The sequence below is a fragment of the Prunus dulcis genome, chromosome 1, assembly GCF_902201215.1.
Source record: "Prunus dulcis chromosome 1, ALMONDv2, whole genome shotgun sequence".
Taxonomy (NCBI): Eukaryota; Viridiplantae; Streptophyta; class Magnoliopsida; order Rosales; family Rosaceae; genus Prunus; species Prunus dulcis.
Window position 1 is genome coordinate 35,509,799 of NC_047650.1, and position 27,981 is coordinate 35,537,779.

The following is a 27,981-nucleotide window of genomic DNA, read 5'->3' on the forward strand; positions in this document are numbered from 1 at the left end:
GTGCAAGTATGAGTGCACAAGTTTCTCGCATGCGGCATGAAAGTTAGTCTAATTGGAAAGAGTGGTGTAGAATTGAATTGAAACTAGCTTGATACGGTGTTTCTTTGCTTCATCATTGATTTCAGTTGGTTGAGTCAAAGTTGGGAGGAGTGCCTGCGGCTGTAGATAGATAGATTATAGAGGAGTGCCTGCGGCTGTAGATAGATTATAGATAGATGGGAAAGAAGAATAGCCTTATCTTTGTATATGTTTCTGTTTTTGTTTTAAATTTTGCCCCGTGTTTTTTTATTTTTTCATTTTATTTGTCAGAGTTTGATGTTTTGTAAAATCTTGGATCTTTAATTCCATATTTTTCTTATTTTCTATAAGAAATCTTGGACTCCCTTTCTCTCGCTATGCAGAATGAAGATTATATTTTACTGTTCATAAAAAATAATTTATAGACGCTATGATCGGTTTATGAATAATACGCCATTACTTATATCCAAAATTTAATAGTGAGACTCGGACATTGTATTTGACCATTGAAGTTTGACTATCTTTTTCAAAAAGCACATTCACGTGCTGAGCTGTTGTGGCCATTTTGACTAGAATACCCCTTAACAAAATCAATGAAAATTGGAAATCTGACTGAAATTGGTAAAACGTGAAGACCACATCAGCATTTTCAACAAAAATAAAACCACTCGACTTTTATTTTCAGGTACAGAATAAATCACTAGAACCTACCATTTATGATTACACATAAGGTATTTTTTATTATTTATTTTTTCCTTAAAGCAAGGCAAAATGTCAATAGGCCTAGCCTAAGGCCGCCTATCAAACTAAAAACGTCCTACTTTAGTTTACTCAAGTCAAAAATTAGGTGTGAAAGGACGAAAACATGTGATGCTGACGTGGGACAACAGGTTTTCAGATTAAGCTCAATGAATAATATCGAATTTTATATATATGTATATATGACGATTTGGCCACGGGCATGACATTCGCGTTCATTCAGTCAAAGAATTAACAGATGATGACGTTCACGTATTATAATCTAGATGATGATGTTCACGTATTATAATATAAGTGCATACAAACAAAGTCAGCCTCACTAGTCTAACAAAAAATTAGAATCTTAGGCCAACACTTCCGGATATTCAATATGAAGAAAGAAGGTCATAAAGTCAATTTTGATGATATCTCAATACTTTACCATAATTTTTGCGAATTGACAAAATATTATTGATATGAAAAAGAAAAAAAAAAATCCAATGGTAAAAAATCCAATATAGGAAGTTATGAAGACGGTGCGAATTGACCAAATAAGGCAAGACATTAAGACGACACTAATAGTTTATAGGATTTGCCTTAAGCAAAGGAATATGATACAATTAATTCCCTAAATCTGCCGTCTTCACGCGAATTATGTTACAACAATGAATAATATAAGATGGTTTGATAGCTCTCTACCGCCTTACCCCTATTATATAATAATTAGGCCTAGCACTTGCACAGAATACTAGAAGCTATACATGGCTATATTATTATTCTAATTAAACGAGATCGTAGACTTGCATAAACAAGAGGCAAAAAGAGCTCTCTCTCTCTCTCTCTCTCTCTCTCTCTCAACAATGACGTCGTGGACGGAAACAACCTCGCCGCTCCCTTTGCTGTTCCGAAGGCGGTCCAGTGGGGAAATCAGAAATTTGGCCTCAGTCTCAAGCAGCATGTTACCGGCTTTTGGAACTGTGGTCGATGAAGGGCACTTGCAGCTCAAGAAATTTGTTATTGCTCCCTACGACAGGAGATACCGGTAAAGTATCAAGATATATATTCACTGTCTGACAACGTGACAAGATATATATATATATTCACAAACTGGCAAAAGATCATTCGATGTGTATGTTTGAATGTGACGTCGCAGGTGGTGGCAGGCGTTCTTGGTGTTACTGGTGATATACTCAGCATGGGCGTCGCCGTTTGAGCTAGCCTTCAAGAAAGTGGCAACGGGGGCTCTCATGCCCGTTGATTTGGTGGTGGATGCGTTCTTCGCCGTTGATATAGTCCTAACGTTCTTCGTGGCTTACTTGGACAAGTCAACTTACCTTTTGGTGCTTGATCACAAGAAAATTGCTTTGAGGTATGATGCATATACCTCTCCTGAATTTGCTCCCATTTGTCTCCAAATTGATTGCTAGAAAAACATATCAACGTGAAAAGTTTAGGAGCGATTCATGGTCATAAAGGCAGTTTTTTTTTATTTTTTTATAATCTCTTTTAAACTGTTCTTGGCGTTGTCCCATAGGCTTTTCAAAAAAAATATATGTTATAATAGGTGAGACATTTAAGGGTAAAACTCAATGACCAAAATTGCATTTTACTCAAACAGAAATTACAGTTTAAGGAAAGAATCAACAACAAAAATTGGATACCATTTATAACATGATATAGAAGAAGATTTGATTTTGGATTTAAGTGGAAACTAATATGCAAAGTTTTTAAAAAATTTGAGCTTAAATCCACTAATCCAAATTAATGAGAGATTTGGAAGGAAAATTATATTCTAAAAAAGTTGAAACAAATTAATGTAAATAATGTCTTCAAAACATATGAGATTAAGACAAGTTTATAGAACAAACATAAAATTGGTTTACTTAATATTAGAAAGTCGTGCCGTTTTTATGTTTGTGTTAATTAATGATTTGCCATATTAACAATTACCGTCCCTAACCTAATACGTTTTGCTTTGAGCCCCGTTTTATGCTTTTACAAGAAAAGAAAGAAAAAAAATTGTCCCTCGGGTAGCCTAGCCCTATACCCCATTATAGACCATAGCCTTGCGGCCCGTGATAAGATTCGGTTAGCATCTGGGGACACTTGAGTAAGGCAGCCCATCAAAATCCAAAGCACCATTTGGCACAGCACTTTTTGTTATATTTTTTTTATTTTTGTCCAAAATCGGCCTTAGCCTATTTTCTACCACATTGGAAATTTTTTGGGTAAGACAGTCACATCGTTACGTGGTGTTACTAATATATATTTTATTAAATTAATAAATGATATAGTTGATATTTGATGGACCTATAGTGATATAGTATTAATAAAATATATATACACATTATAATATTAATGAATTGATAACACCATGTGATCTTGATACTGAAAAAGATGTAACGAGGAATTAACAATTTCCAAAGATAATTTGAAATGATGATGATGGTAATACAATCTCCTCTTTGTTGGGTACAGGTATGTGATAAGCATATATTTTGCAATGGATGTAGTCTCAACTCTTCCAATTCAGCTCATATACAGAATGTTTACTGGCAATTCGCACTATGCCCAGGTCTTTGGCTTCCTCAATTTGCTTCGTCTCTGGCGTCTTAGGCGCGTCAGTGAACTCTTCAAAAGGTACCTAACTAGCTGCATAATGTATTAATCACACATAATTCACATTTGATTTTAGATCCTAATCAAGAATTATCTCTTAATTAATTTCCTGCAGGCTAGAGAAGGACACACGCTTTAGTTACTTTTGGATAAGATACATCAAACTAATTTGTGTAAGTAGTTTCGTTCGACACAGTTAGATATCAAAGATGTTATGTTCACCACACATTTCGCTTTATTTGATACAATTTGATATTCAACATGTTAAGTTGATCACACATTTAGACCGAAATCTAAATAATCAACAGTCTTGATTAATAGTTTGACAACATAGCATATTAGATCAATTGTAACAGGTTTCATACTTAACCTCTCTTTTCCCATGCATGAGCACAGGTTACACTATTTGCGGTGCACTCAGCAGGTTGCTTCTACTTTTGGATGGCCACCCATCACAAAACATTATCGAATACATGGATTGGAACACAAGTCAATGACTTTGAGCACAAAAGCATCTGGTTGTGTTACACCTATTCCATCTACTGGGCCACTGTCACCCTCACCACCGTTGGATATGGCGACTTGCATGCAGTCAACTCTGGGGAGAAGATCTTCAGCATCTTCTATATGCTATTCAACATTGGCCTCTTTGCCTATTTGGTTGGAAACATGACCAATCTCATCGTCCATAGCGCAGTCCGAACCTTATTCATGGTAAATTTTTCTCATTCTGAACTGTTGATGTGTGTAAAACTCACCATGAAATCCACAAACATCAACTCTCCAAATTACCTATACGTAAATGATTAACGCTAGCATTTCACTTAAATAAATGAGATTCAATAGTCAAGACTAACTTGGGTGACTAATTGTATATTCTGTTGAATTATGGTTTATATATAGAGGGATGCAATCAATGAAATATTCAGATACGCAAGGAAGAACAGGCTCCCAGAAGGCTTGAAAGAGCAAATGCTGGCACACATGCAACTCAAGTTCAAGACAGCAGAGTTACAGCAAGAAGAAGTGCTAGAAGACCTTCCGAAAGCAATCAGATCCAGCATTTCCCAGCATCTCTTCCGCAGAACCGTCGAGAAAACGTACCTATTCAAAGGAGTCTCTGAGCACCTCACTGTTCAATTGGTATAACCATTTTCTTCCCTCTGAATCTTAACCCAGAATAGGATTTTGTTTTACCAATTTACCAGAGACATTGTTATTGCAGGCGTCGGAGATGAAAGCAGAATATTTTCCACCCAAATTTGATATCATCTTACAAAACGAAATTCCAACAGATTTTTACATTTTAGTATTTGGAGCATTGGTATACTCTCTCTCTCTCTCTCTCTCTCTCTCTCTATATATATATATATATATATATATATATATACACAAGAAACGTAATTTAATTGCACATCATATTTGAAACTGCAGGACGTGCTGAAATACAAGAACGGCACAGAACAGGTATCTTTAAACACTTCATTATGATCTATTCAATACACTATTTCGGGGTCTATAACCTCTCCTGTATGGAAGATGCAATTTACCGGCTCTCAAGGTCCCCGATAACAAACGGTGGGGATGGTAAGTTGCCTCTTTCATACAGAAACTGGGTCTATGTTCCTACGTGGTATTTTAACTGTAATTTCTCAACATGAAGAAGTAATCTCCAGGTAAACACAAAAGACCGAAGAGTTTAAGAACTTATTGTAATGTAGCAAAACAAAATAAGGGCTATGTTATAACGCAGCGATAGAGTGGCTAGCTATGAACAAGGGGCACCTCTTGGCATTGTAGGATGTCAAAACCAAGAATCAAATTAAGAAAAAACCGATAGTCAGATGACTTAAGCATGTATTTTGAACTAAATTCACTTAAGTAGTATCTGAGACTGCTAACAGCTCCTAATGTGTCTCTCTATACACAAATTGAGTTATGTCTGTTAAGCTTCCAATAACCTGCAGAGGCAAATGAACAATGATTATCGAAATATCAACTTTAAACCATATTCAGGAAAGGAGATCGTTGTCATTTAAAAATGGTTCATATCAGACTTCCTCTACAATTTAAAGGATGCTATACATATGGAGTTGAAATACAGAATCACAGGTATGGTAAAGCAGAAACCATGAAATATCTATCTCTTCTCCCACCTTTAAAGGAAAAAAAGAATGTCAATTGGGAGATTCCTAACATGTAAAACAAACTACCTGGTGACGTATGAATCAACTCTCGGAAGATTTAAGGATTCTATCATAGAGACAAGCTACTACAACAATGTTGACAGTGAGAAGCAGATGGGCAGAATTAATTATCTGAACCCTTTTCTTATATATATTTTCCTGATTAAACTAGCTTGTATTTTTCAGTTTTTGTCAAAACTAGGATCTGCAGACTTGGTAGGGGAGATTGGAGTATTTTTCAATACCCCCCAACCTTTTACAGTGAGAACAAAAAAGCTTTCTCAGGTTATCCGGATCAGCCATCATCATTTCAAGGAAATGGTACAGCCACAGAATGAAGACGGTATGATAATGATCAAAAACTTCATTCAGGTTCGTAACATTATTTATCTCATTTGTCCCCTCATAATTATCATAACATTGTTATTCAACCATTTAGAAATTTCTTAAACAATACCACCTTATAACTTGAGTATTATCAGCTAGCAAATTTAGCTTTGTACTGTAACCTGAATATCCATTGCTCTCATTTCCTTCTTTTAAGATATATAACTAACCCTATCATGCATAGGCATTTGTTTACACTGACTCTTTTCTTCTCAGCACTTGAAAGACTTAAAACAAGAGATGCTACAAGAAATCCCATTTCTAACAGAATCGCTGGATGAGCTGAATATAGAGGTACACATCTCCCCTTTTAACAGAATACCTAGACTGTAAATCTAAGTCTACTTATCTAGCCTTTCCTTAGCTTGCATTGTATTTCACAAGGTATTTGTTTATCGAAGAAAATATTATGAATTCTCACCAACGTAAAAGCCAGTAGTGAGTAGTTTCATTTCATGCTAATGATGATGACTACATTTTCATTGCAGCATATACAAGCAAATGAGAATACACAATATAATGAGCTGGTGAATTTCCATGGAGATACAAATATGGAAGGTAATAGCATTTGTGCCATGTTCACTTACTATTAAATTCAATCTTTGCATGTATTAATAGGTTTGCTATCATTTGTACAGAGACAAACGAAACTTCTACTCCAGGGGCAATCACCCTAAGAGTGATAATTCACGGACATCATCCAGATGAAGGTGACACGAATGGAAAACTCATTCATTTGCCTGAATCAATGGAAGACCTTCTGAGATTAGCAGGTAATACCAAATCTGATACCCATACCTCTAAAAAACTCTTCTTTTACTAATGCTTCTTTTCTAAAACAATACCAAGATATTTATTGAAGACTAAGCTAACCAATTCCAAAATACTGTAAGATGGTCTTGGATGATACGTGGCTATTACAAATTTGAACGAATGAGAATCTAAAATCAGCCCCTAGAAGGCCAGAGAGTTCAATGATTTCACACATTGCCAAACAATATAGAATATATATATAATATGAGAATCATCTCAGAATTGAGTTATTGGGCTGCCATTCAAATTCATACATAAAAGAAGATAAATTCAAATTCATAAATTCACATCAATGATAGCATTTTGTTTTTTGTTTTTGTGAATGCAGAGAAAAAGTTGGGAAAAAGAGGAAGCACAGTTGTGATGGGGGACGGCTCACAGGTCGAAGAATTAGACGCATTAAGAGACAACGATCACTTGTTCATCTTTTGAACATGAACATGAAAATGATGTATGAATGATCACTAATCAGTTTCAGTCACCTTATCAATGAAATTATATAGCGTAACTCATGTCAAAGATGAAGATTGGAAGAAGAACATACAGCACCTACATGCTATGCTCTGTTATTGAGCATCTCTAGAACGGCATAAGCAGCTTTCTCAACTTGTTCTTTGGCTTCCTCCAAGCCTCTCTTCTTCTCAAGACTCTGCTCTTTGCACTTCTCTATCTCTTCGGTTATTCCGGCAGAGTTCTCATCAATTTCGCTACCAAAAAAATAAAAACAGATCGCAATCAGAACTTCATAATATGCAGAGCGATAAAACAGCTCCTTGAAATTAAAATCAAAATTGAAAAGCCTTTGAAAACTAACCTCATCATCTTCAACATGTTCTCCATTGCGCCCTGGACTTCTTGTGAAATCTCTGCACGATTTGATCCAAATTTTTTTCAAATCAAATAGATTTCATCGGCACTCAAAAATCTCAAAACCTCAAACCAAACCGCGCTAAGAAATCGCAAATGACAATGAAATTGTGCGAGGGAGAAATGAACTAACCGTAGACGATAGATGACATCTGAGACTCGGTCTCCGGTTGAAGTTGGAGCTGAAGATCCGGCTGCGATGGTGAAGAAGACGCCATTGAACAGTAGATGAGTGGATTTGTGTGTGTAATTTTAAGCTTTGCAAAGGCTAAGGCGGGTGTATCCAATTGAGATTTTAATAGGTTGTAATTACATGATTTTAATGTAATGGATTTCAGCCGCATTTGTAATTATATGATTTTACTCATAATTTTAATAAATTATAATTACATTATTTTACTTATGATTTTAATTCACTTATGATTTTATTTATGATTTTAAGAGATTGCAATTACATAATTTTACTTATATTTCTATACAAGCTTGAACTCTATTACCCATCATTATTCACCTAAATAACCTGAAGGAATATACCCAATTTTTAGGATATAGATATCTAATTTTTAGGGTTAATACAAAGATGGAGGCACATTAACCATCAAAGATTAGTCCAAGGAGACTACACCGACATCAACAATGTAACTCCCAACATAACCACACATAGCAAGAATGAATACGTTAAAGAAACACAACACAACTGAGAAACCAACAATAGAAATACAAAAGCATAAGCAAAGGCTAGAAGCTACATCCAAAACAACCAACACCTAATGCAAAACAGATAGCACTAGAAATACAAAATAAAGAAACATATTGAAAACTCCTAGCCCAAGCCCATGACTACTAGTTTTTTTCAAAGCTTAGACCAAAACTGTGGAGTGAAAAAAACACCTTGCACCTTATCTACATTTCTTCTAGATTGTGGATAAGGCTTCTTCTTTCTGTTTTTGTTTTTTCCTAGTCCCAAATGTTTGGGACATGGAATTAGAAAAAATATTTATGTGCGCTGTTTGGCTTAATTGAAAAGTGGTTAGCTAACTATTTATAGAGATGTGGATTTATAGCCTAAACCGGGCTAATTGCTAATTGATACACCAGGAAGATGGAGGGAACTAAAAACCTATTGAGTTTGAAATTGTGCTTATTCAAATAGTGGCAAAGCCACTCCTAGACCTGGAGTGGCCCTGGCCCCCTCATATTTTTATCACTCATCTATTATATTATATATAATATATAGAATTTGTAATAAATAACTTAAAATTTAAGTTAAAATTTTCTTTAAAATAAATTAGGCATGACCCTATTAAAAATATTTAGCTCTAAACATGTAAGTATTGAATACTTAAGTGTTTTATATACTTGTATTTTCTACTTCGGCCCCTCTAATTTTACAATTCGGCCCCTCTAATTTTACAATTCTAGCTCCGCCTTTCATGATTTAGTCTAGTGACATTCCGTGCGAATTTTGTTAAGATTATTTTAAAATTTTTAACATCATATATGATACTTAAAGGACCCGTCCGGAGATTTCGAGGACTAAATAGGAAGCACATCAAAATTCTTGATTGTTTACATGCACTTCACTTCATTGCCTTCCTTAATTGAAGCAACTAGATATTGAATATTGGATCCCTTTTTAAAAAAAATTTAAATTCACCGAACAATTGAATATAAAATTTCGAAGAGGGACGCAAATACCCCCAACAGGCCAACACTGTGTCCACGTGAACATATCTATGTGTAGCGTTTACCGAGGAGAAGAAAAAGGTAATTTAAAAACATATTATTATAATAAATATATTTTTGAAAAACCTCTCATATATTTGTTTATTCCTTACACTTGGAATTTTTTGGAACTTGTGGAGGTAGCTAGCGTGATATATAATCTTTTTTTTTTTTTTTGTTGGGTAAGTAGGAAACTTCGAGGATATAAGGCTTTGTAATTACATACAATTAGCCGTTATTAAAACACACGTATGCTTTTATTATTATTATTTATTTGTTGTTTAAGTAATTTAGTATTACGTCATTTACTATGTTTTGTTTGGAAAATAAAATAAGAAGAAGCAGCAGTAAAAGCACCACAGAAAAAAGTGAAACGTACATTCATTGCAGTCCTTTTATTCACGTGGGACCCGCATGATTTTACACAGATCCCCATCCAAGGTCCATCCATCCCATCCCAGGAGTCGGTGGACGGTTCAGATACGTTTTTCCTGTTCGTATTTTTTCTCTGTACGTATAAATACGATTTCATCGTATATTTACTCATACGGCGTAGATTAAATATGGGCCTTGGGTTCGCATTGGGTTGTGGGCTTAAATCTTGCAAAGGTATATATTTCCGAAATAAAACTCATAAACGAAAAAAAAAAAAAAAGGTCTAAATAAAAAGTCATGAAAATCATCATAAAGTATAATGTCCACGAAAGTTTGGTACTAATAATTTATGCTTGACCAAAAACAAACATAAAATATTAAATTTATTGTCGTATAAAGTAACATGTTTTTTTTTATAACAAATAAATAAATAAAGATTCAAAACTTTTGATTGAAGGAAAAGTCTATGCAATTCCTAATTAGCCTTATAAATTTTCACAACTATTTTAATATCTATCATCTCTCAATCCTCTTTTTCTTTTTCCTTTTTTTAACATTGGAGTAAACCGAATCATCAATTTATTATCATCGTTTCAATAGAAGTAAAACAAGTGGAATATTTTCAATGCAGTCAGCCACATATCATAAAAAGCAATGCAATATGTTGGAGAACAATTCCACATGATCTATATGTATTGGATAGTACATCATACATGTGGTGTACCTGGAACATATAAAAATTTCTCCACTACCTCACCCTTCCTCGCTATTTAAGCTCCCAATCCTGTTTTTTTTCTTTATTTTTCGTGTTCGAAAATAAGTTTGATTGGGAAAATATTAGATAAGATAAAGACATTTTTACAATCAATGTATAGCATAGCATGAGTAGGGAGGGGAAAGGGCAAAGGTAATGGCTCCACCAAACACTCAAAGGTGCTTTGGTTTTATTTCATGGGGGTTGTGAATAATCCAATTTACAATAATTTTGCATTTGTTTGTGGTCCCATGTATTTATTGGCATGTTTCTCAAATCTCAGAAAGAAAAAAAGAGCTTAAACTCACTCATATGCACACACACACACAACATGGAAATTATTGGATTACACTATTGATACATAAAAACCTTTAAAAACATGTGAAAAATTAGTCATTGTCTAGGCACTGCTAAGCTTGGCTTCAATCCAAAACATTTTATGTATGGATAAAAATTGTACCACATGTGGATTTGTAATTTGATGTTGGACTTTTATAAGTCATCGCAATATTAGTAACCTTTTATCATAACATGGAATTTATAAACACTCAACAAATCTCAAATGTATATGTGGAGCCCACCATATCATTTTCAAACGTGCATAATTTACGAAGAAATAAAATTATTGTATGTTACTAAAATATTATTAAAAAAATGTAATTATTTCATGTGTTATAATATGAGGGTGGCCAATTCATACTTTATAACGTAAAATATGAAATATATATTATAACACTAGTGGATATAACACCACGTGTATACTATATTGCTATTGAGATGACTCTCTTTACGGTCTGTGTTATTTATACTCTTTTTTTTTATTAATCTAATAAAATTATATCGCATTTTTATAAATAAAAAACACCACATAATACTGCAATGGTCTTGTCCAAAAATTACTCGGTATTGAAGAGCTCTAAACCACTTGAATGGGTTAGCTGATTTAACTTTAAACAAATATTGGTCCAAGGCATTTAATTGGTCATTTTGCCGTATTGTTTATCTCGTTTGGGGTTTGGGTGGTAAGTCGCATAGCACTTTCCGTCCAGTAAAAACGTTTACTCTAATTACAAATCACTCTTGACTATTGAGAAATACCAACATTAACGTATGCTCTAATAAATCCGACAATTTCTTACTTCTCGAAGGGGTTAGTAGGGTTGATAAAATTAACTATTGTTTATCTAAAGATTGAATCACATCTTCATCATGATTCAAATGAATTTGAGATATTGTTATTGGGATGACTTCCTTTACAGTCAGTATATGTCCTTTATACTTTTTTTTTAAATATAAAATTAATCTAATAAAACTCTATCGCTTTTTTTTTTATCAAAATTGAATTTTAGATTTTTATTAGACTACGAGAAATTAAAGGCAAACTAAAAAAAGTCTCAATTTTTTTCTTGTTTAATCATTTTGACGGTAAAATGCACTTGACATAGTCAAAGAGGTAAAAAAAAAATGAATTCCACCTCGCATCAAATTCAAAAGGGTATTTAGGAAAAGCAAAGACCAAATGCGTGTAATTATTACCCTAACTACCCCATGTGTTCCCCCATCGAGCAAAAGATTAAAAAAAAGGTGAATTTAGCACATGAAATAAACATGGTAAGGAAAACAAAGACCAAGTTGTAAATAGTTAAGCAATGTACAATGTCCAAATCAACTCTTTTGCATTAATATATGACATGCTTTTGGTAGAAAATAATTTAGTCACAGCCTTTAACAATTTAAGCTACTTTACTAGCTATAATTAGTATTATGTTATTAAAAGCTGGGCCATTGGGCTGTGAGAGAGATCATGTGATTTATATATCATGATCTTTTTAAAAAAAAAAAAAAACAGCCAATAAAACTTACACCAAAACAATAAAATGAAGGAAATGTCACTTTAATGAGACTTAGAGAGAAACTCAAAAGTGAGGTTATAATTTGGTATGAACCAGTCTGGATTGGTTTGTGAGAATATTTGACTTTTCTTAATATAAACAGAAGAAACGACCAATTGGGTCCCGTAACCTGGTTTTCTGGTTAATATGCCACCCCTAGTTTTAAAGGCATGTCATAATTTTTTGGAATGGAAATGGTCCTACTTATTTTTCCATTATATTTGTTTGGTTTCATTCATTTGGTTGCATCTAAAGTTCTAAACCCGCCGTTAACTTCCAATGAAGTACTAGAGAAAGAGTGGAAGAGATGTCATGTCACATTACATTGATACATACCACCACGTGTCAAATTAAATAAAGGCCAAAGGACATGTTGGACATTTTGAAAAAAGTCAAAGAGGAGAGAAATATTTTTAAAAGAAGTCAAAATGGACAAAAATGCCCTCGTTTATTTTTTAGATTTCCTAAGAAATCCTTTACATTTATATGTCTTTTGTTTGAAAATTGAGGGATTTTTTTGTCTTTTTGAAAAAAATTCTGACTTTTCTAAAAGTAAAATTTTTTTTATGGCTAAAATCTAAATTTACTAAATGTCTTTGTGTTCTTCAACACATTGCAATAATAATGCACAAGAAGTATTAATTATTAGTAATTATGGGGGTTATAAGATACTAATTACAAAGCCAATGGAAACAAGACACGAAAATGCAAACTAACCATGTTTATTGCAGTTTGTCTTCCATATACATGCATCAATAATACAAATAAAATGAAAAGTGATCGTTTCAATAAATAACCAAATCATTAATAATTGTTCTATTAGTTTTCTTTAAAGACGATTGAAATGAAGCCTGATTTTTAAAGTAGAATTTTTTGTTTTTGCCAACTTTATGAAAGGGTGGCATGAAACTCACACACACGTGTATCATGTGAGTTTTAACTTGGAAGCACACCAAAGGTCTGGGCCAATTCAACTAAGAGCATCTCTAAGGGAGATGTTAAATCCAACGTTGCACTTTTAGTAGGTAGAAAAATTAGATGATACTCACTCCAACCGAAATGTTCCTACGTGGAATAATATTTCTCTCTTGCTATTATTTTGAATTTGATGACTAACGTGGAAATTTGACATATTATAGAGTTTTACATTCCACCCGATATGTCAAATTAAAATATTATTTCATTACATATTGTTTATTGATTTACTTCAATCGAGGCACATTAATTGAAAAATAATAATAAAATAATAAAATAACATCACAAGGTCAAACAACAAAAAGTAACAGCAATAGAAAGAAATGTTATTCCACATAGGATTTAACATTTCAGTTGGAGTGAGTCTTAATTATTTTTTATACCTACTAGAGTATCTCCCAAGGAAATGTCAAATGCAAAATGTTAAATTTGAATTTGATGACTTATGTGGCAATTTGACACTTTGGAAAAAAATTAATTCCACTCGAAATGCCAAATATCATATTATTTTATTTTTTAAAAGCAAATGGGGCTCATATAACTCATAAAATTTTAAAAGAGAGTAAATGATAGTGGGGTCTATGACTAAAAAAATCTTAAAATAATATTTGACATCAAACTTTTTGATATGTTATTTTTGACATATCTCTTCTAGCCTTTAAATCCATGTAGGATTTGACTACTCGGTTGGAGCAGCTTTAACATTCAAATTTTGCTATTTTGTGTCCATGTGGCATTGACACATTGGTTAGAGATGCTCTAAAAGTGCCATATAGGATTTAACATCTCAAAGGGAGATGCTCTAAAAAAAAACCCCATTTTTTACCCAAAAATAAAACACCCCATTAGTTAAAATAGATTTCACATCCGAAGTATCTTTAACTGACATATCAAATTGTCGTGTGAACATAAAACGCTAAGCATTAAAGGAGAAATTTGTTTCAACATGCAACAAAGACATATTAAAATTGACATCACATAACATTTTGATGTTAAGTGTTATTTTAATATTTTCTCATGGTGAATCTCACAAGTATTTACTTTCTTTTAAAGTTTTAATCCTCACGTGCTCTATGTCTATTTTTTTCAAAGTATCAAATTTCTATATAGTCTATTAAATTTAAATTTAACATTTTGTATATGACATATCCTTTATATATTTTTTCTCCATAATTACAACAACAAAAAACCTTACATACTCCGGTGATGCGACTCTTGTATATACACTATTCATTACGTAATAATCTAATCACGTAACAAGTGTTGTGAATATAAAAATTATTACATCAACCGGGCATATAACTTTTTCCATAATTTATATCGGTACACAAGTATACATGACATGGCAAAAAATTTAAAACCTTGCTATGCCAATTTATAACACAAATCAAGATTGTACAAGAATAATATAAATCATGATTGAGACGTTCATGCTATGAGTGCCCGATAGTGCAACTATAAACACAAAGCATGAAAGGTACGAACAAAATGTTTGTGAAAAGCGAAAGGAGGGTGTAAATTTTTGTAAATAGAGATTGGCCCTCCCCATATTTTATAGCTCTTAAATTTTTGTAATTTATTTTATCAAATATAAAAAACTACCCCGTCAAATCAGCCAAACTGCCCCCCGTTAACAGCCGTGGTGGTCTGTCAGTCAGTCATAATAGAAAGGCACCACGAGTCACAAGTCATTTTTGTCGTCTCGTGTGACTCAGCAAGAAAGGGTAAAGAAGAAAGTACTGAACCATTTCTTCTTTTTTTAATTGCCCTTTGACCCATTTCACCCTCCTCTCTCCACTACTTTACCCTCCAATTATGCCAAGTCACCCCCACCCCCACTTACTTTCACCACCTCAGTAACTCTCTTAAACATGTACTGATGTAAATCTTACCCACCTCCTTCAAAAAAATAACAAATTTTAACTTTTGTTTTATCATATTTTTTAAAATTAATTTTAAATTATTACGCATGTAAAATTTGATTGTAGTCATGAATTAAGCCAGTTAATTAAGGCAATGAGCCCGCCCCATTGTATCTAAGTTCAAATCTTCCTCTCATAAATTTTCCTCGTTTGTATATAAAAAAATCAATTAAGATGTAATTAATATATCTAAAATGTCTGCTAGTTAGAAGAGTCATACTGGTTATCGGTTAGTTTTTGTTCTTAATGTCATTGGACTAGATTCAAAGAAATTATGGTAGTTGAGAGGGGTTATAGAAAAGTTATTTTCGAGAGTAATTCTCCACAGATCGTTTCAGCTTTTCAAATGACTCAGGTAATTGGGGAAATTTTACCAATGTTTGTCATATTGTTATTGAAATGGCTTCCTTTACAGAATATGTCATTTGTTATGTTATTTCTATTAATCTAATAAAATTCAATCGTCTTTTTATAACATAAAAAAAGAAAAACTACGAGAATTAAACTTTGTCAGTAATTGTTATTTTACCAAAAAAGGTAAGCTCTTAGGAAATCATTTTTTCAGCTAGCGCATTATTAAGGATCTAATGTAGATACATCTTTAATAAAACAATATTAAGAGACAAGATACGGATTAAGACTTTGAACGGAATAATAAATGCTCTTAATCACGAAAGCTGCAAATTTAACAAAAATTTAATGCAAGTTGATTATTGGTTAGATTGAGATTTGAGAGGCATTTTGAGTTCCAAATAATTCAATAAGTCAGTGACATGCATTTGAGGATTCTGTCAAAAATTGATAAAGAATGTGGTCCAAACCCAAAACCACTTGGTGATGAGGTGGCAATAGAAGAGGAGGAAAGGATGTATGTAGTGGCAAAAGTTGGTAAAATACGTACAAATGCATATCTGTGGGCAAAATACATTATTGCATACATACATTGTTTTATTCTAGAGAGAGAAATAGAGGTCATAGAGAGAGAGAGAGAGAGAGAGAGAGAGAGAGAGAGAGAGAGACTGAGGAGTATTTCAGAAGCTCACTGCTTCGCTGATTTTGAGGCACCAAATAGAGAGAGAGAAAGGAGTGCAGAACAAGTTTCACATAGAGACACCGCTTGTGACAAACAAAAAAACTTTCTTATTTTTACTACATTTGGGCTTCTTTCCCTCAGAAAACCATATATCTCTCTGAAGTTTCCAGAGCTGAAAGGAGAGAGCTAGAACCCAGGTGGGTTTTTCTTCTTTTATGTCATTTTTATCTGTGTGACTCATTCTTTTACAATCCAATGTTGGGTTCTTCAAGATCATCCTTTTGTTATATTTTTCTCTTCTTCTTCTTCTTCTTTTTTTTTCTTCTGGGTTTTGCGCGATTGAGCTAAAAGATTCAAGCTTTTAGTGTTCTTGGGCATTGATCGTCTTCTTATGCATGTTTAATCGGCTTTTAAGGGTTTTCTCTGTACTTTCTTGGGATTTTTTTTATCTGGGTTTTATCTGTTGTATATTATTAAGTTGATTTATTTATTTATTATTCGCTAATGCTTTAATGATATTCAGGGATTGAACCCCTCTTTGCCTCTACATTTTAGTTTTACCAAGGAGGCTATTTTCCTCGACCTTACATTTGATTAGACATTTCTCTGTCATTTCAGACTTCCTTTAATGCTCTAATCGACCCAAAATAGGAAAAAAAATCTTATAATATGTTTTTTTGGATGATCCAAAACCACTAGGCAAAAAATTATTTCATCTCAATCTTTGAAAGCATCAGGTTCTCTGTGTATCTGAGAGGTTTAATCATATTTCATATATTTTCTTTTGCCCAATGCAGCTCATGGATTACGCCGATGATACTCTTTTCTTGATGACTATCAACTGTTGAATCTTTATTAACTTCTGAATATGGTAAAATAGTGTATTGATTTAAACCTTGTTGATTTTTGGTACAGAAAAGGGGGGCTTTTGGTTCCCAAAATTGGGATAGTTGAGATAATGCTGAGGAAGAGGAGCAGGTCAATTCAGAAGGATCAACACCAAATGGGTCATTTGCCAATTGCTGATGCTGGGTCTGATGTTTTGGGACACAATCCCAAAAGCAACTCTATTTTCAGTGTTCCTGGTCTGTTTGTGGGGTTGAGTTCTAAGGGTTTAATAGATTCTGATTCAGTTAGGAGCCCAACTTCTCCTCTAGATTTTAGGGTGTTTTCAAATTTGGGCAACCCCTTTAGGTCCCCACGGTCTAACAGTGATGGGCAGCAGAGGAGCTGGGGTAGCAGTAAAGTAGGCTTAAGCATCATAGATTCTTTTGATGATGATGTGAAGTTTTCTGGGAAAGTCCCTCGTTCATCAGAGAGTAAGAACATTCTTTTTGGACCTGGAATGAGGATTAAAACCCCAGATTCTCAGTCCAATACCAATTCTTTTGCTTCACCTAAATCTCTACCTAAGAACTATGCAGTTTTCCCTCATTCCAAAATCAAATCTCCTCTAGAGAAGGGTAGTTCTGATGTTCTTTTTGAAATTGGAGAATCCCCAACAGAGCCTGAGTCATTTGGAAAAATCCGGTCCTGTTCACTGGATTCTGGTAGGGCATTTTCAACCCTATCAGGTTTAAGCAACCTTAACCCTAACTCCACTTCTGGAAATTTTTGTATGGAAAGTTTAACCACCCAACCATTTATTGGAGGGAGCCCAAATTTAGCCACCCAAATGAATACTGGATCTATTGGGTCTAGCAATGGGTTAGTTGGGTCTCTCTCAGCTAGTGAGATTGAGCTTTCTGAGGATTATACTTGTGTAATTTCTCATGGTGCCAATCCCAAAAAAACTCATATCTTTGGTGACTGCATTTTGGGATGTCACTCTAATGACTTGAGCAATTTTGGTAAGAATGAGGGAAAGGAAATTGGATTTGCCTGCCCGGGCACGAGCTTGGGGAATTTTGTCCAGTACCCCTCAAACAATTTCTTGAGCTTTTGCTACTATTGTAACAAGAAATTGGAAGAGGGGAAAGACATCTACATATACAGGTACAGTTTATGAAACAGACATATCTACTAGCCATGTTATGATCTGCAAAGCATTTTGTAGAGGAATTGGAAATACTTATTAACATTTGATTTCTTTCAGGGGTGAGAAAGCATTTTGCAGTTTGAGTTGCCGCTCTGAGGAGATTTTAATTGATGAGGAATTGGAAAAATGCAATGACCAGTCTTCTGAGAAACCTCTTGAGTCAGATGAGGAACTTTTTGAAACTGGCATCATTGCTGATAAGTAAGAGACACTTCTCTTCTGCAGCCACCGTGCCCATGATTGATGAGCCCGTCGCGGACGCAGCTGATCATCTGTTAACAAAGAGCTGTTTGTGTGCATCGCTTGGCAGCCATGGATGATCGTTTTGTAAATTCACTCGTTTGTTAACTGTGTTTCAGCTTTCATGGTCTTGGTGAATGTTGGTTTCAGCTCAACTAGTTTTGCTTTCCATAAAATCAGACATTGATGATGTATGCCATCAAAGTGCTATTTCCTTGTAATTCATGTAGAAGGGTGATAAGCCGACTTTTTTGGCTCCCTACTTCAAGTCTCTGTTGCGACCAGAGTTGCTGTGTAATCTTGAACCAGTTTTTGACTGAATATAAAGTACTATTACATATACAACTTCTTGTCTTTCCCTTCATCTTTAACATTTTGATTAATTTTGTAAATTTTTAGAGTTTGGATGAAGATGAAAAACTATTGAGCATAGGTTGCAAATTATGATCTGAATTCACCAATAATCTTTACAAGAGCAATTTCCATCTACAAACCGATGGTATCTGTAATTATCCCTGATAACAATTTCTCTGTTGTAGGCCTGAGATATTAGTTTCATGGCTGAATGGCAATCTCTACAAATCTGCAGATTATTAACTACACGGATAGGAGTTCTTGGGGGGTTGTTTAAAAGACCAAAAGCAACAGCCAATCTTTCACTATGATGAGATGATGTTTCTACTAGGTCCTGTTTTTGCAATCTACCCTTTATCTCATCCAACATAGCATAAATTTCAGCAGATTGAGGGTTTGAGAAATCCCAAGCTGTAAATTCATGCACAGCTCCATTTTGTTCTATTAGACTACATCCTGGTTGCTTCCTCACTCCTAGTTCATGCAACTTCTTTCTTGCCCAGCTCACATCATCCCACCTGCCAGCTTTTGCATATATATTTGAAATAAGAGCATAAGCAGCATCGTTTAGGGGGTCTATCTTTATGAGCTCTTGAAATACTTTTTCTGCCAATTCTAGATTCTGATGGCTTCCACATGCTCTCAACAAGGAACTCCATATAGAGATATCTGGTTTGATAGGCATGCTTTCAATAAACCTCACTGCCTGGTCTAAGCGTCCGGCTCGACCTAGGAGATCAACCATACACCCATAGTGCTGGATCTTAGGAACAATACTGTAGACACTACTCATCTTGTTGAAGTATGTGTACCCTTCATTGACTAAGCCTCCATGGCTACAAGCAGATAGAAGAGCTACGAAAGTGACATGATCTGGCTTTATTGCTAGAGCTTCCATTTCTGAGTAGAGATCAATAGCTTTCTGGGCTTGCCCTTCCATGGCACGTGCTGCTATCATAGCGGTCCACACAAACACATTTTTTTCAGTCATATCTGAGAATATCTCATAGGCTTCTTCAATGCTTCCACACTTTCCATACATGTCAATCAAAGCAGTTCCTAACATAATATCCAACTCAATATGATTCTTTTTTATGTAAACATGCACCCAAATGCCATAATTCAGGGCTGCAACACTAGCACAGGAAGACAGAACACTGGCCAATGTGATCTTGTTCGGCTGAACATTTGAACTCTGCATTGCACGAAATAACTCAAACACTTCTCCGAATCGATGAGATATGGAATAGCAGTTGATCATGGTGTTCCAAGAAATCACATCCTTCTCAGGAATCTCATTGAAGAAGAGTCTAGCCTTCTTAATATCTCCACTTCTGCAGAACCCATCCAACATCGAATTCCAAGACACAACACTCTTGCAAGGCAACTGCTCAAAAACTAAGCAAGCCTCAGCCAGTTTTTCACATTTGGCATACAAGTCTATCAGAGCATTCCCAAGAAACCCTTCAACATTCATTCCATATTTGAAAATCAGACTGTGAATGGATTTGCCTAACTTGCAATCTCCCACATGAGCACATGCTGAAAGTACCGTGACCAAAAGAACCTCATCAAGGCTCAAATATGTTTTTCTCATTTGCCTGAATAACTCCAGACTTTCATAACAGTAACCTCCTTGAACATAACCTGAAATCATCGTCATCCATGAAATCAAGTTCCTCTCTGTCATCTGGTCAAACAGGCACCTAGCGGCATGTATCTCATTAGATTTTACATACCCACCAACCATAATAGTCCCCAAAACAACATCAATATCAGGCTTGCATCTACCCACAATCTCAAGTGCCTTATCCATTTTCCCACACTTGACATACATATCCACCACACAATTCAACAGATTCCCACCAATCTCCAATTCATTTTCCTCAATATACTGGTGCAACTTCTCCCCCATTTTCAAATCCCTGAGCTTCGTACAAGCCGAAACTAAGCTCAGCATGGTGATTTCATCTGGTTCAACTTCTTCATTAGCCTGCATTTCCAGAAATAGATTCAAAGCCTCGTAAAGCATTCCCTTATGGACATTGCATGATATCATGGTGTTCCAACTAATCACATCTCTCTGAGGTAATATCTCAAACATTTTGCGCACTTCATCCAATTTCCCACATTTCGAATACAAACCCATCAAATTGTTAATCAAAGACATATTATCCCCCAACCCAATTTTCAAAATCCGGCCTTGGATCTCAGTCCCCTGTTGAACGGCCAAAAGTCTAGAACAAGCATGAATCAAGAAGTGGAAAGTAGATGCATCCAGAGGCACACCTTGAGTGACCATGTTACAGTAAGTTGAAAGCACATCTCCAAAAGAACCATTTTTGAGTCTGTTTTCCATAAGGGTGTTCCAAATAATGGTCTCTGGCTGATGGGTTTGACTGAAAACTAGTCGAGCATAATCAAAGTCTTTGATGGTGATGAAGAACCAGAGAACCTGGCTGGCGGTGAAGGGGTCGTGGATGAGGTTTGTGGTGACCAAACGGGCATGGATCGGTGCAAATTCTCTGAGGTTTGAACAGGATTTCAACAAGGAGATGATGCAGTTTGTTCTTGGAACTTGATTACAGATTTGATTTTTGGTTGGTTTTTGTGTGGAGAGAGACAGGCTTGAGAGAATGGCAGGAAGGGCTGCGGCCATTTTGGAATATTTGGCACTTGGTTCCCTCCAAATTTCATTTTGTAGCAACTGGTAACTTTATGGATAAGATTTTATTTTCCATAATTCGTTTCAAGCTCTTCATTTGGATGATATTTATTAATTAGGACTTCGAATTATTTTGTTCAAGTTAGCAACCGAGCTAGATAGCAATAGCAGGGAGACAAGCACCAGCAGAAATGCTTTGTCCTAATCTTACAGTAGAAAATGTTCATCAGAATTCCTCTGAAAATGCTGTACTGTCAAGCACCTCTTTTCTTGTCTTTTCATATTCTTTAATTCAAATAACAATCATCTTCTTCATAGTGAGGAAAACCTGCAGGCCAACGCCCTCTTATCAATTTCCAAATTCTATAACCACTACACGAATCAGATTAGTTTATAGGAAAACCATGGTCAATGACCCAGCTGTACGAGTTGAATGCATAAAACTGCGCCTAAAAAGGGGTACGATTGTCTTTTTCCACATGAACTTGTGCCTCTTCCAAATCAACTCCCTCCACTTTGTCTCAAACATGTCAACGTTCTTAATACCCACTCCTCCATCCACAGAGACAGGTGAACCGAAGCTCAGGGGCGGTGCCTTTGCAGGAGTGGATACCATTTGAATGCATTTGCCGGAGTGGGGAATACTGTTCGAATAACCAAACGCAATTGAGAATGACGAGAGGATTACAGAGGAAAACAAGAGATCATCCATCCAGATGATAAATCGAGAAATCATCATGGCTACTCTTGGCTTAATTACAAGGTGAAACCACACATACAGAAGTAAATAAATAAATAGATGAGGAAAAGAAACGCAGAAACAAAAAGCGAATCGCAACGGTGCATTCAGCCACAGGTTTCCAACAGGACAATCGCAGGACCACAATTCCCTTTGTCACTGATACAGCCAGGTGGTCAAAAGAGTGTACGGAGCCCTTTGTTGCGAGTCTTGTGACACACGTAGCTGCACAATAATAGCCAAAGCCAAAATCAATTCTGATGCAACCATAGCCAACTAGCTCAGCCTCTCGTTTGGCGAGTGTTGTAGGATTTACAGTTCAGGCATTTCTGGGCCACAACATGGTACTGCACTTGTGAGCTTTTCCCGCAGTCGTTGCAGAGGATCCAGACCTGTTGAAGCGAATCACGAAATAAGAATGACTTCTAACCACACATTGTACACTTGGAAAGTGTGTAGAGAGAGGAGAAAGAGTACCAATTTGTTTTTATATGGTTCAGGCATTGGTGTAGCTGCAATCTCCATGTCATATTTCTCCCATACCTTGGACATATCACAAACTGATTTGGAGCAAAGAGGGCACGCATATCTGTCATAAAGTACGATCAACCGGCGAATTAGATAATTCTACTCAACTAGCCAAACAAAAGGAATCAAAATAACATAGCTGCCAGGCAACCTACTGATAATGCTCCCTCATCTCTTTTAAGCAATCCTTGTGAATAGTGTGTCCACACAGCATCACCGTAACATCATTTGTTGATTCAAATAAGAACTGCAGATCACCAGGTATGTTATACTCCAGTAAGGCAGGCATCAATAACCCCAAAACAACAAACTAAATATTTGTTGTAAGAATGTTGTAAGAATTTGTAACTGCTAGTCTTACCTCAAAGCAAACAGGGCAGTCGTGATGCATTGCTCCCTCCACACAAGGGTGGCTGTTTTTTAACATAATTGAGTAGCAGCAGCCTAACAAGAAGATAATAACATCAGTCATGGTACAATATAATAAACAGGATGCTTAGTTTCTTTGGAGAAAAACAAGCACACATTGCTTACCACACTTGTAGCAGTGGAAGAAATTCTCACGCCCTCCGATTCTGTCACAAAAAGTGCACTATCGAGTCAAACACTAAAGAATTAAAGCTCAACAAGACATAAACACAACACAACAAAGAAAGAAGTGAAGGCAGACAAGCAGAAAGTGCAGCTGAGCCAGAAAAAAACTGATGCATGGAAGAATATTTTCTCTAGTGAATAGAAACATGGATGTCCCCTATCGTGTTCAGTGCTAAACAAATAATACCAAAAGGAGATTACCAAAACATTTTTGCACACAGCCTTAACAAGGTCAAGAGAATCTTACCTGCAAATTCCACATCCATTGCAGTGGTACTGTCTCTTAGATGTCTGCAAAGAAGGCAAATAGGATTAGCTTGCTACACAAGCTGATTACTTGAAAGAAAGTATCATGAACTTCCATGGCAAACTCACATAAAAATCCTGACATATAACGTAGAACAGAATTAAAGAAAGTCGAGCACTCACATCATCATCGAATAGCTTGCAAGTCCCACAGAAATATTTCCCCATGCATACACCACAGTTAACACAAACTTGTCCAACCTGGTAATGAAAGCAACCAACATAAGATACTACAGAAACTTGCAAGCATGTCTTGGAATTAAAGATTTGTCTTAATTATAGAATCGAGAAAACATCTTAAGTTCAGCTAATGCATAATGCATCAACAATATCCACTATATCCTAATTATTAACGAATTAATTACTAGAATACTGACGTCAAACACAACCCTATCTCACAAGTTTAATGACTTAATACAAAATCCAAATAAATAAATAAGTAAATAAATCTGTCAATAAAACAAAACTCACCTCTTGCTCAGTGCCACAAAGTGAACATATCATCTGAAGTAACATGCAGGTATTTTGTCAGCTTCCGAAGCAGAACAATAAAATTAACTATTAAAATTCAAACAACGACAGGAGAAGATATACACCAACTCATACATGGATTACCTGTTTGACTTGATGACGTGGTATGTCATGCCTATGCTTCTGATCGACATTGATATTGTTCTGTACACCAATATGAAATTCAATACAAGTTGGCACAACTCAAAAAAGAATTATCAATAAAAACATAAGAAAGGCAGAATTATTCCTACTGGAATATTCTCTGAAATTGTACAAAGTGAATACTCACCTCTGCTTCATTATGACAATGGCGACAATCAAAAATCTCATTGCAGCAAGGAGCTCTAATGCGGCACCTTCGCCTGTAGTGCGAACAGCTGCAGAAGAAGAAAAGGAAACCAATATCATAATGTTTCTTCGTGACAGGGGAGGGAATGAAACAAGCAGAGTGATGAATAAGAACATTACCCATACTCCATGTGTCCTCTCTCCAACAATTCAGTGGCCTTTCCAGTATCCCTTGATTCTACTTTTGATTCTACAGTGAGCATGCACGATAGATTCAAATGGGCATCCTCCATTTTGTTCTGTCTAACCATTCTATGTTGCTTATCTCCAAATTGATATGATAATATTTAGAAGCTTGCAGAAGGCCTAAAGCACCTGCATGTACAAAAATATTTAGCAACAATGATTAATCCTCAGGGCATATTAGTCACCCGATCAAGCCAGGCAAACACCCCATGAAACTCTGCTTTCTTCTATAATGCTGCAGACATTTGAAATCAGCAACAACAAAATCCAAGCAAGGTTGAACAGCTCCAATCAGCATTTCTCCAAGAGGAGGATTCATCAAAACAAGTAGATCTATAAGCATCCCAAACAATAACTACAATGCAGCGCTGGGGAACTCCAGAGCTTCCATCTGTTGAAAGTAAGCGATAACATTGCATCACTTGATTCCTTGAAGAAGTCCCAGAACCAAATCCAACTATACTGGGCACGACGAATTGACACCCCAACCTATGGTAAAAGCAATATATCACACAATCAAATGCGTTTTAAAATGTTTGTAACAAAATAGGGGAAAGAGTGCGAGAGATGGAGAAATGTGTTGTGTTGGTTGTCCATAGAAGACAGGCCTACCTTAAATGGAAATTATCCACCATGTCTGCTTCGAGTACTGAACTTACCCAATAGGCAAAATCTTAAAAACTCTATACCGTCAGACTTTGAGTGTCACTGCTTGAAACTTGTGGAGTTCTCTCATCATCTATATAGTTGAGTTATGAACTACAAAAGAATCACAACTTTCATCTCTTGATTTCCTTTAGAGAAAATTAACTCTCCTTCAAGGACCACAGCACCCATGCAAGGCTAAGTCCCTAACCAGATAAGTGGAGCACCATTCTTGTCATTCTTGTCTCTACTAAACTACTTACAACTTGACGAGTTTTAATAACAGGTTTAGGGATGAAATGAACAATGTACTTGGAGTATGAGCTTTGAAACTCATAACCAAGAGCAGACAAATGCTCAGATTAGCACAAGGGGGCAGATAAGACAACTCAGAAAATGATGTTTCCGCTACAAAGAGTTTCAGTACGGAATATTCACAATGGGGTAGTACATGGATATAGGCGCCAAGAAAGAGGAGACCACAAGATCTAACTAGAAATATACGCTGACATCTTCGGATGGAGATGTGAAGAACCATATTTACTGGTAAGACGTTCAAACCCCTCAATCAGAACCCTGATAAACCAGCATATACACTCTGGAGTTGGAAATTTCACCTCTGGTACAGATATAACAGCCCTGCAGAATACTGCCGAAACTCAATATTAACATAAAAGAAAAACCCAAAGGAATAAGCCCCCCCGTATGCTGCCCTACCTTTCAATGCAACCCAATTAAAAACAAAGAAAATTATCTTAGGTAATTTGTTAAAGCAGTCTCCTTAAATTTTAACAAATATCCACAAGCCTCAAGCTGCAACCAAGCCGTAGACTCAACACAAGCTGTAATGTTTTCCCATCCTCAGTAACAGAAACTGAAAAGGCCGATAATTAATATCAGAAAATATATCAGGTAATACTTTCTTTTATCATTTGCATTATGAAATCCAGAACTGGCATCCTTAAGTATTCCACTTGCACTGGTAGTTAACACCCCAAAACACTGAAGCCCTATACTTTAAAGGCCCTAACGGTTATCTATAACGAGCTACTATAGCTCAGTACCTGAAACCAAGGTCCGGAGGAAGGCCCAACAACATTAACCTTGGTGTTTCTGGATGAACAAGGGCTGCTTCAGAAACAAGAGGCTGAGGTACACCAAACGAGATGCACGGGCCATAAAGAGGGAATGATGGCTGACAATACTCACTTCACACGCCTATTTCAGAAGCTTATATAGAACAACCACAACAAAAGGACCAAATTGCCATTCATTTCACCCCACAAGCATGAACTCTATTTGCTATCCAATTACTATAAATCCTCGTCCAAATAAAAAAAGACCTACTATAACCCAGTCACATCACGTGTCCGTTTGGGTATGTTATTATTCAACAGTTGGCTGAAATCAACTGGCAAGTAATAGAGAGATTTCACCGCCCTAATTTTGTTTCTAGTTTCTCAACCAAAAAAAGTGCACCGTCAGTAAAAAGAAACAAAAAAGACCTTGTTGAGTAGAATCACCTATGATACAAAACAAATGCATCATGTTCCACAGCTACCCATTTTCTATTTTCCTCCTCTCCCTCTGTAATACTAATGATGAATCCACAAATAAACGAAATGTAGAAATTACAAACAAAAAGTTAGACGTGGCTTCTTTCCCAAGGAAAACCAATGGTCTCACATAGCATTTCATCTTGGACATAAATTTCATGCACGGAAAAGATTATCTACCAGAAGAAGTAACCAAGGCAGCCATCACATTTCTTTCAAAAATTAGCTAAACCAAACATATCGATTATCGTCATCATCATCATCAGCAGCAACAACCAAATTCGTCACAGTCAACCAGTCAACAATCATCACAAAACCAACAACACAAATTCAAACAGCACAAGATGGAACATAAAACCATTCACCAAATCAAATCCACAGCAATCCACGCAATGCATGATGAACAATACAGCAACAGAAAAATGAAGCATAAACACAATTCATTGAAAATACGTTACTGCGAAATCAAAAGCTCAGCATTAACACGATAGCATATCACACACACCTAACGCTTAAGCACACAAACACAAACACACAGAATTAAAAAACTGCAGCACCAAATTACCTACGATGTGAACAATTAACGCAAAATTAAAGCCATTCAGATCAAAACAGACTACTAATTATATGGATTTCTTAAAGAATAACGAACTTTCAATCGGGAACGACAAGCGGTGCAGTCGCCGATCCGAATCCGATAACAAACGGCGGGATCCTCTTGACAGTCCGGAGCTCCGGCTCGCCTTTAGAATCTATGTGCGTGTGTGTACGTGAGAGAGAGAGGGAGAGAGATACCGATATACAGAGTGCAGAGACGAAGATGAGAGAGAGAATTCGAAACGAAGCCAAATTTATAGCCTCCCTGAAGATATGATCGTTTCCAGAGCCTTCGAAAACGAAAGCGTCAGGTCCACCGGTTTCTTTCTGTTGCTTCTCAATTGACAGCTTGTGCAGTAAATTGCCTG

General features: G+C 35.8%; 5 protein-coding genes across 12 annotated transcripts; 2 read left to right on the forward strand and 3 right to left on the reverse strand.

The window, feature by feature from the left end:
- Positions 1-1,546: 1,546 nt before the first annotated feature.
- Positions 1,547-7,480, forward strand: LOC117614326 (potassium channel KAT3). Its single transcript, XM_034343094.1, has 13 exons — positions 1,547-1,798; positions 1,910-2,125; positions 3,235-3,396; positions 3,491-3,548; positions 3,772-4,089; positions 4,279-4,518; positions 4,601-4,699; positions 4,810-4,842; positions 5,748-5,933; positions 6,165-6,242; positions 6,437-6,506; positions 6,587-6,721; positions 7,090-7,480. Exons 1-13 carry the CDS (start codon positions 1,617-1,619, stop codon positions 7,191-7,193), a joined length of 1,881 nt encoding a protein of 626 aa, XP_034198985.1. The 5' UTR covers positions 1,547-1,616; the 3' UTR covers positions 7,194-7,480.
- Positions 5,010-7,951, reverse strand: LOC117614327. 4 transcript variants are annotated; one of them, XM_034343099.1, is made up of 4 exons: positions 7,762-7,951; positions 7,576-7,627; positions 7,315-7,468; positions 5,010-5,336 (listed from the first exon to the last, which is right to left on the reverse strand). In XM_034343099.1, exons 1-3 carry the CDS (start codon positions 7,844-7,846, stop codon positions 7,318-7,320), a joined length of 288 nt encoding a protein of 95 aa, XP_034198990.1. In that variant the 5' UTR covers positions 7,847-7,951; the 3' UTR covers positions 5,010-5,336; positions 7,315-7,317. The 4 variants fall into 4 exon arrangements, with proteins under 4 accessions (XP_034198990.1, XP_034198988.1, XP_034198989.1 ...); XM_034343097.1 differs by having other exon boundaries at positions 7,306-7,468; XM_034343098.1 differs by having other exon boundaries at positions 7,311-7,468; positions 7,762-7,950.
- Positions 7,952-16,251: 8,300 nt separating this feature from the next.
- On the forward strand, positions 16,252-18,924 carry LOC117633989 (FCS-Like Zinc finger 11-like). 2 transcript variants are annotated; one of them, XM_034367873.1, is made up of 3 exons: positions 16,252-16,501; positions 17,220-18,299; positions 18,400-18,924. In XM_034367873.1, the coding sequence occupies exons 2-3, from the start codon at positions 17,263-17,265 to the stop codon at positions 18,545-18,547; spliced, it is 1,185 nt and encodes a 394-aa protein (XP_034223764.1). In that variant the 5' UTR covers positions 16,252-16,501; positions 17,220-17,262; the 3' UTR covers positions 18,548-18,924. The 2 variants fall into 2 exon arrangements, with proteins under 2 accessions (XP_034223764.1, XP_034223773.1); XM_034367882.1 differs by having other exon boundaries at positions 17,102-18,299; positions 18,400-18,839.
- An 88-nt stretch (positions 18,925-19,012) lies between these two features.
- Positions 19,013-21,698, reverse strand: LOC117633982 (pentatricopeptide repeat-containing protein At3g62890-like). The gene has a single exon (XM_034367866.1). The coding sequence runs from the start codon at positions 21,593-21,595 to the stop codon at positions 19,037-19,039; it is 2,559 nt and encodes an 852-aa protein (XP_034223757.1). The 5' UTR covers positions 21,596-21,698; the 3' UTR covers positions 19,013-19,036.
- A 135-nt stretch (positions 21,699-21,833) lies between these two features.
- LOC117633995 (probable E3 ubiquitin-protein ligase RZFP34) lies at positions 21,834-27,950 on the reverse strand. 4 transcript variants are annotated; one of them, XM_034367911.1, is made up of 13 exons: positions 27,669-27,950; positions 25,428-26,099; positions 24,750-25,304; positions 24,571-24,658; positions 24,384-24,443; positions 24,240-24,272; positions 23,892-23,969; positions 23,710-23,753; positions 23,403-23,443; positions 23,230-23,312; positions 23,024-23,115; positions 22,818-22,929; positions 21,834-22,732 (listed from the first exon to the last, which is right to left on the reverse strand). In XM_034367911.1, exons 3-13 carry the CDS (start codon positions 24,878-24,880, stop codon positions 22,622-22,624), a joined length of 873 nt encoding a protein of 290 aa, XP_034223802.1. In that variant the 5' UTR covers positions 24,881-25,304; positions 25,428-26,099; positions 27,669-27,950; the 3' UTR covers positions 21,834-22,621. The 4 variants fall into 4 exon arrangements, with proteins under 4 accessions (XP_034223802.1, XP_034223798.1, XP_034223790.1 ...); XM_034367907.1 differs by having other exon boundaries at positions 25,428-26,334; XM_034367899.1 differs by having other exon boundaries at positions 25,428-26,334; positions 26,525-27,950.
- Positions 27,951-27,981: the final 31 nt, after the last annotated feature.

Excerpts from the sequence above, each read along its gene's own strand:
- LOC117614326 (XM_034343094.1), top strand. The coding sequence starts at position 1,617 with ATGACGTCGTGGACGGAAACAACCTCGCCGCTCCCTTTGCTGTTCCGA. Across the intron at positions 1,799-1,909 it reads CCCTACGACAGGAGATACCG|GTGGTGGCAGGCGTTCTTGG; the intron begins GTAAAGTATCAA and ends GTGACGTCGCAG. Across the intron at positions 4,090-4,278 it reads CAGTCCGAACCTTATTCATG|AGGGATGCAATCAATGAAAT; the intron begins GTAAATTTTTCT and ends GTTTATATATAG.
- LOC117614327 (XM_034343099.1), bottom strand. The coding sequence starts at position 7,846 with ATGGCGTCTTCTTCACCATCGCAGCCGGATCTTCAGCTCCAACTTCAA. Across the intron at positions 7,628-7,761 it reads GATGTCATCTATCGTCTACG|AGATTTCACAAGAAGTCCAG; the intron begins GTTAGTTCATTT and ends CAAATCGTGCAG. Across the intron at positions 7,469-7,575 it reads AACATGTTGAAGATGATGAG|CGAAATTGATGAGAACTCTG; the intron begins GTTAGTTTTCAA and ends TTTTTTTGGTAG.
- LOC117633989 (XM_034367873.1), top strand. The coding sequence starts at position 17,263 with ATGCTGAGGAAGAGGAGCAGGTCAATTCAGAAGGATCAACACCAAATG. Across the intron at positions 18,300-18,399 it reads AAAGACATCTACATATACAG|GGGTGAGAAAGCATTTTGCA; the intron begins GTACAGTTTATG and ends GATTTCTTTCAG.
- LOC117633982 (XM_034367866.1), bottom strand. The coding sequence starts at position 21,595 with ATGGCCGCAGCCCTTCCTGCCATTCTCTCAAGCCTGTCTCTCTCCACA.
- LOC117633995 (XM_034367911.1), bottom strand. The coding sequence starts at position 24,880 with ATGGTTAGACAGAACAAAATGGAGGATGCCCATTTGAATCTATCGTGC. Across the intron at positions 24,659-24,749 it reads AGAGGACACATGGAGTATGG|CTGTTCGCACTACAGGCGAA; the intron begins GTAATGTTCTTA and ends CTTCTTCTGCAG. Across the intron at positions 24,444-24,570 it reads ATTGTCATAATGAAGCAGAG|AACAATATCAATGTCGATCA; the intron begins GTGAGTATTCAC and ends ATTGGTGTACAG.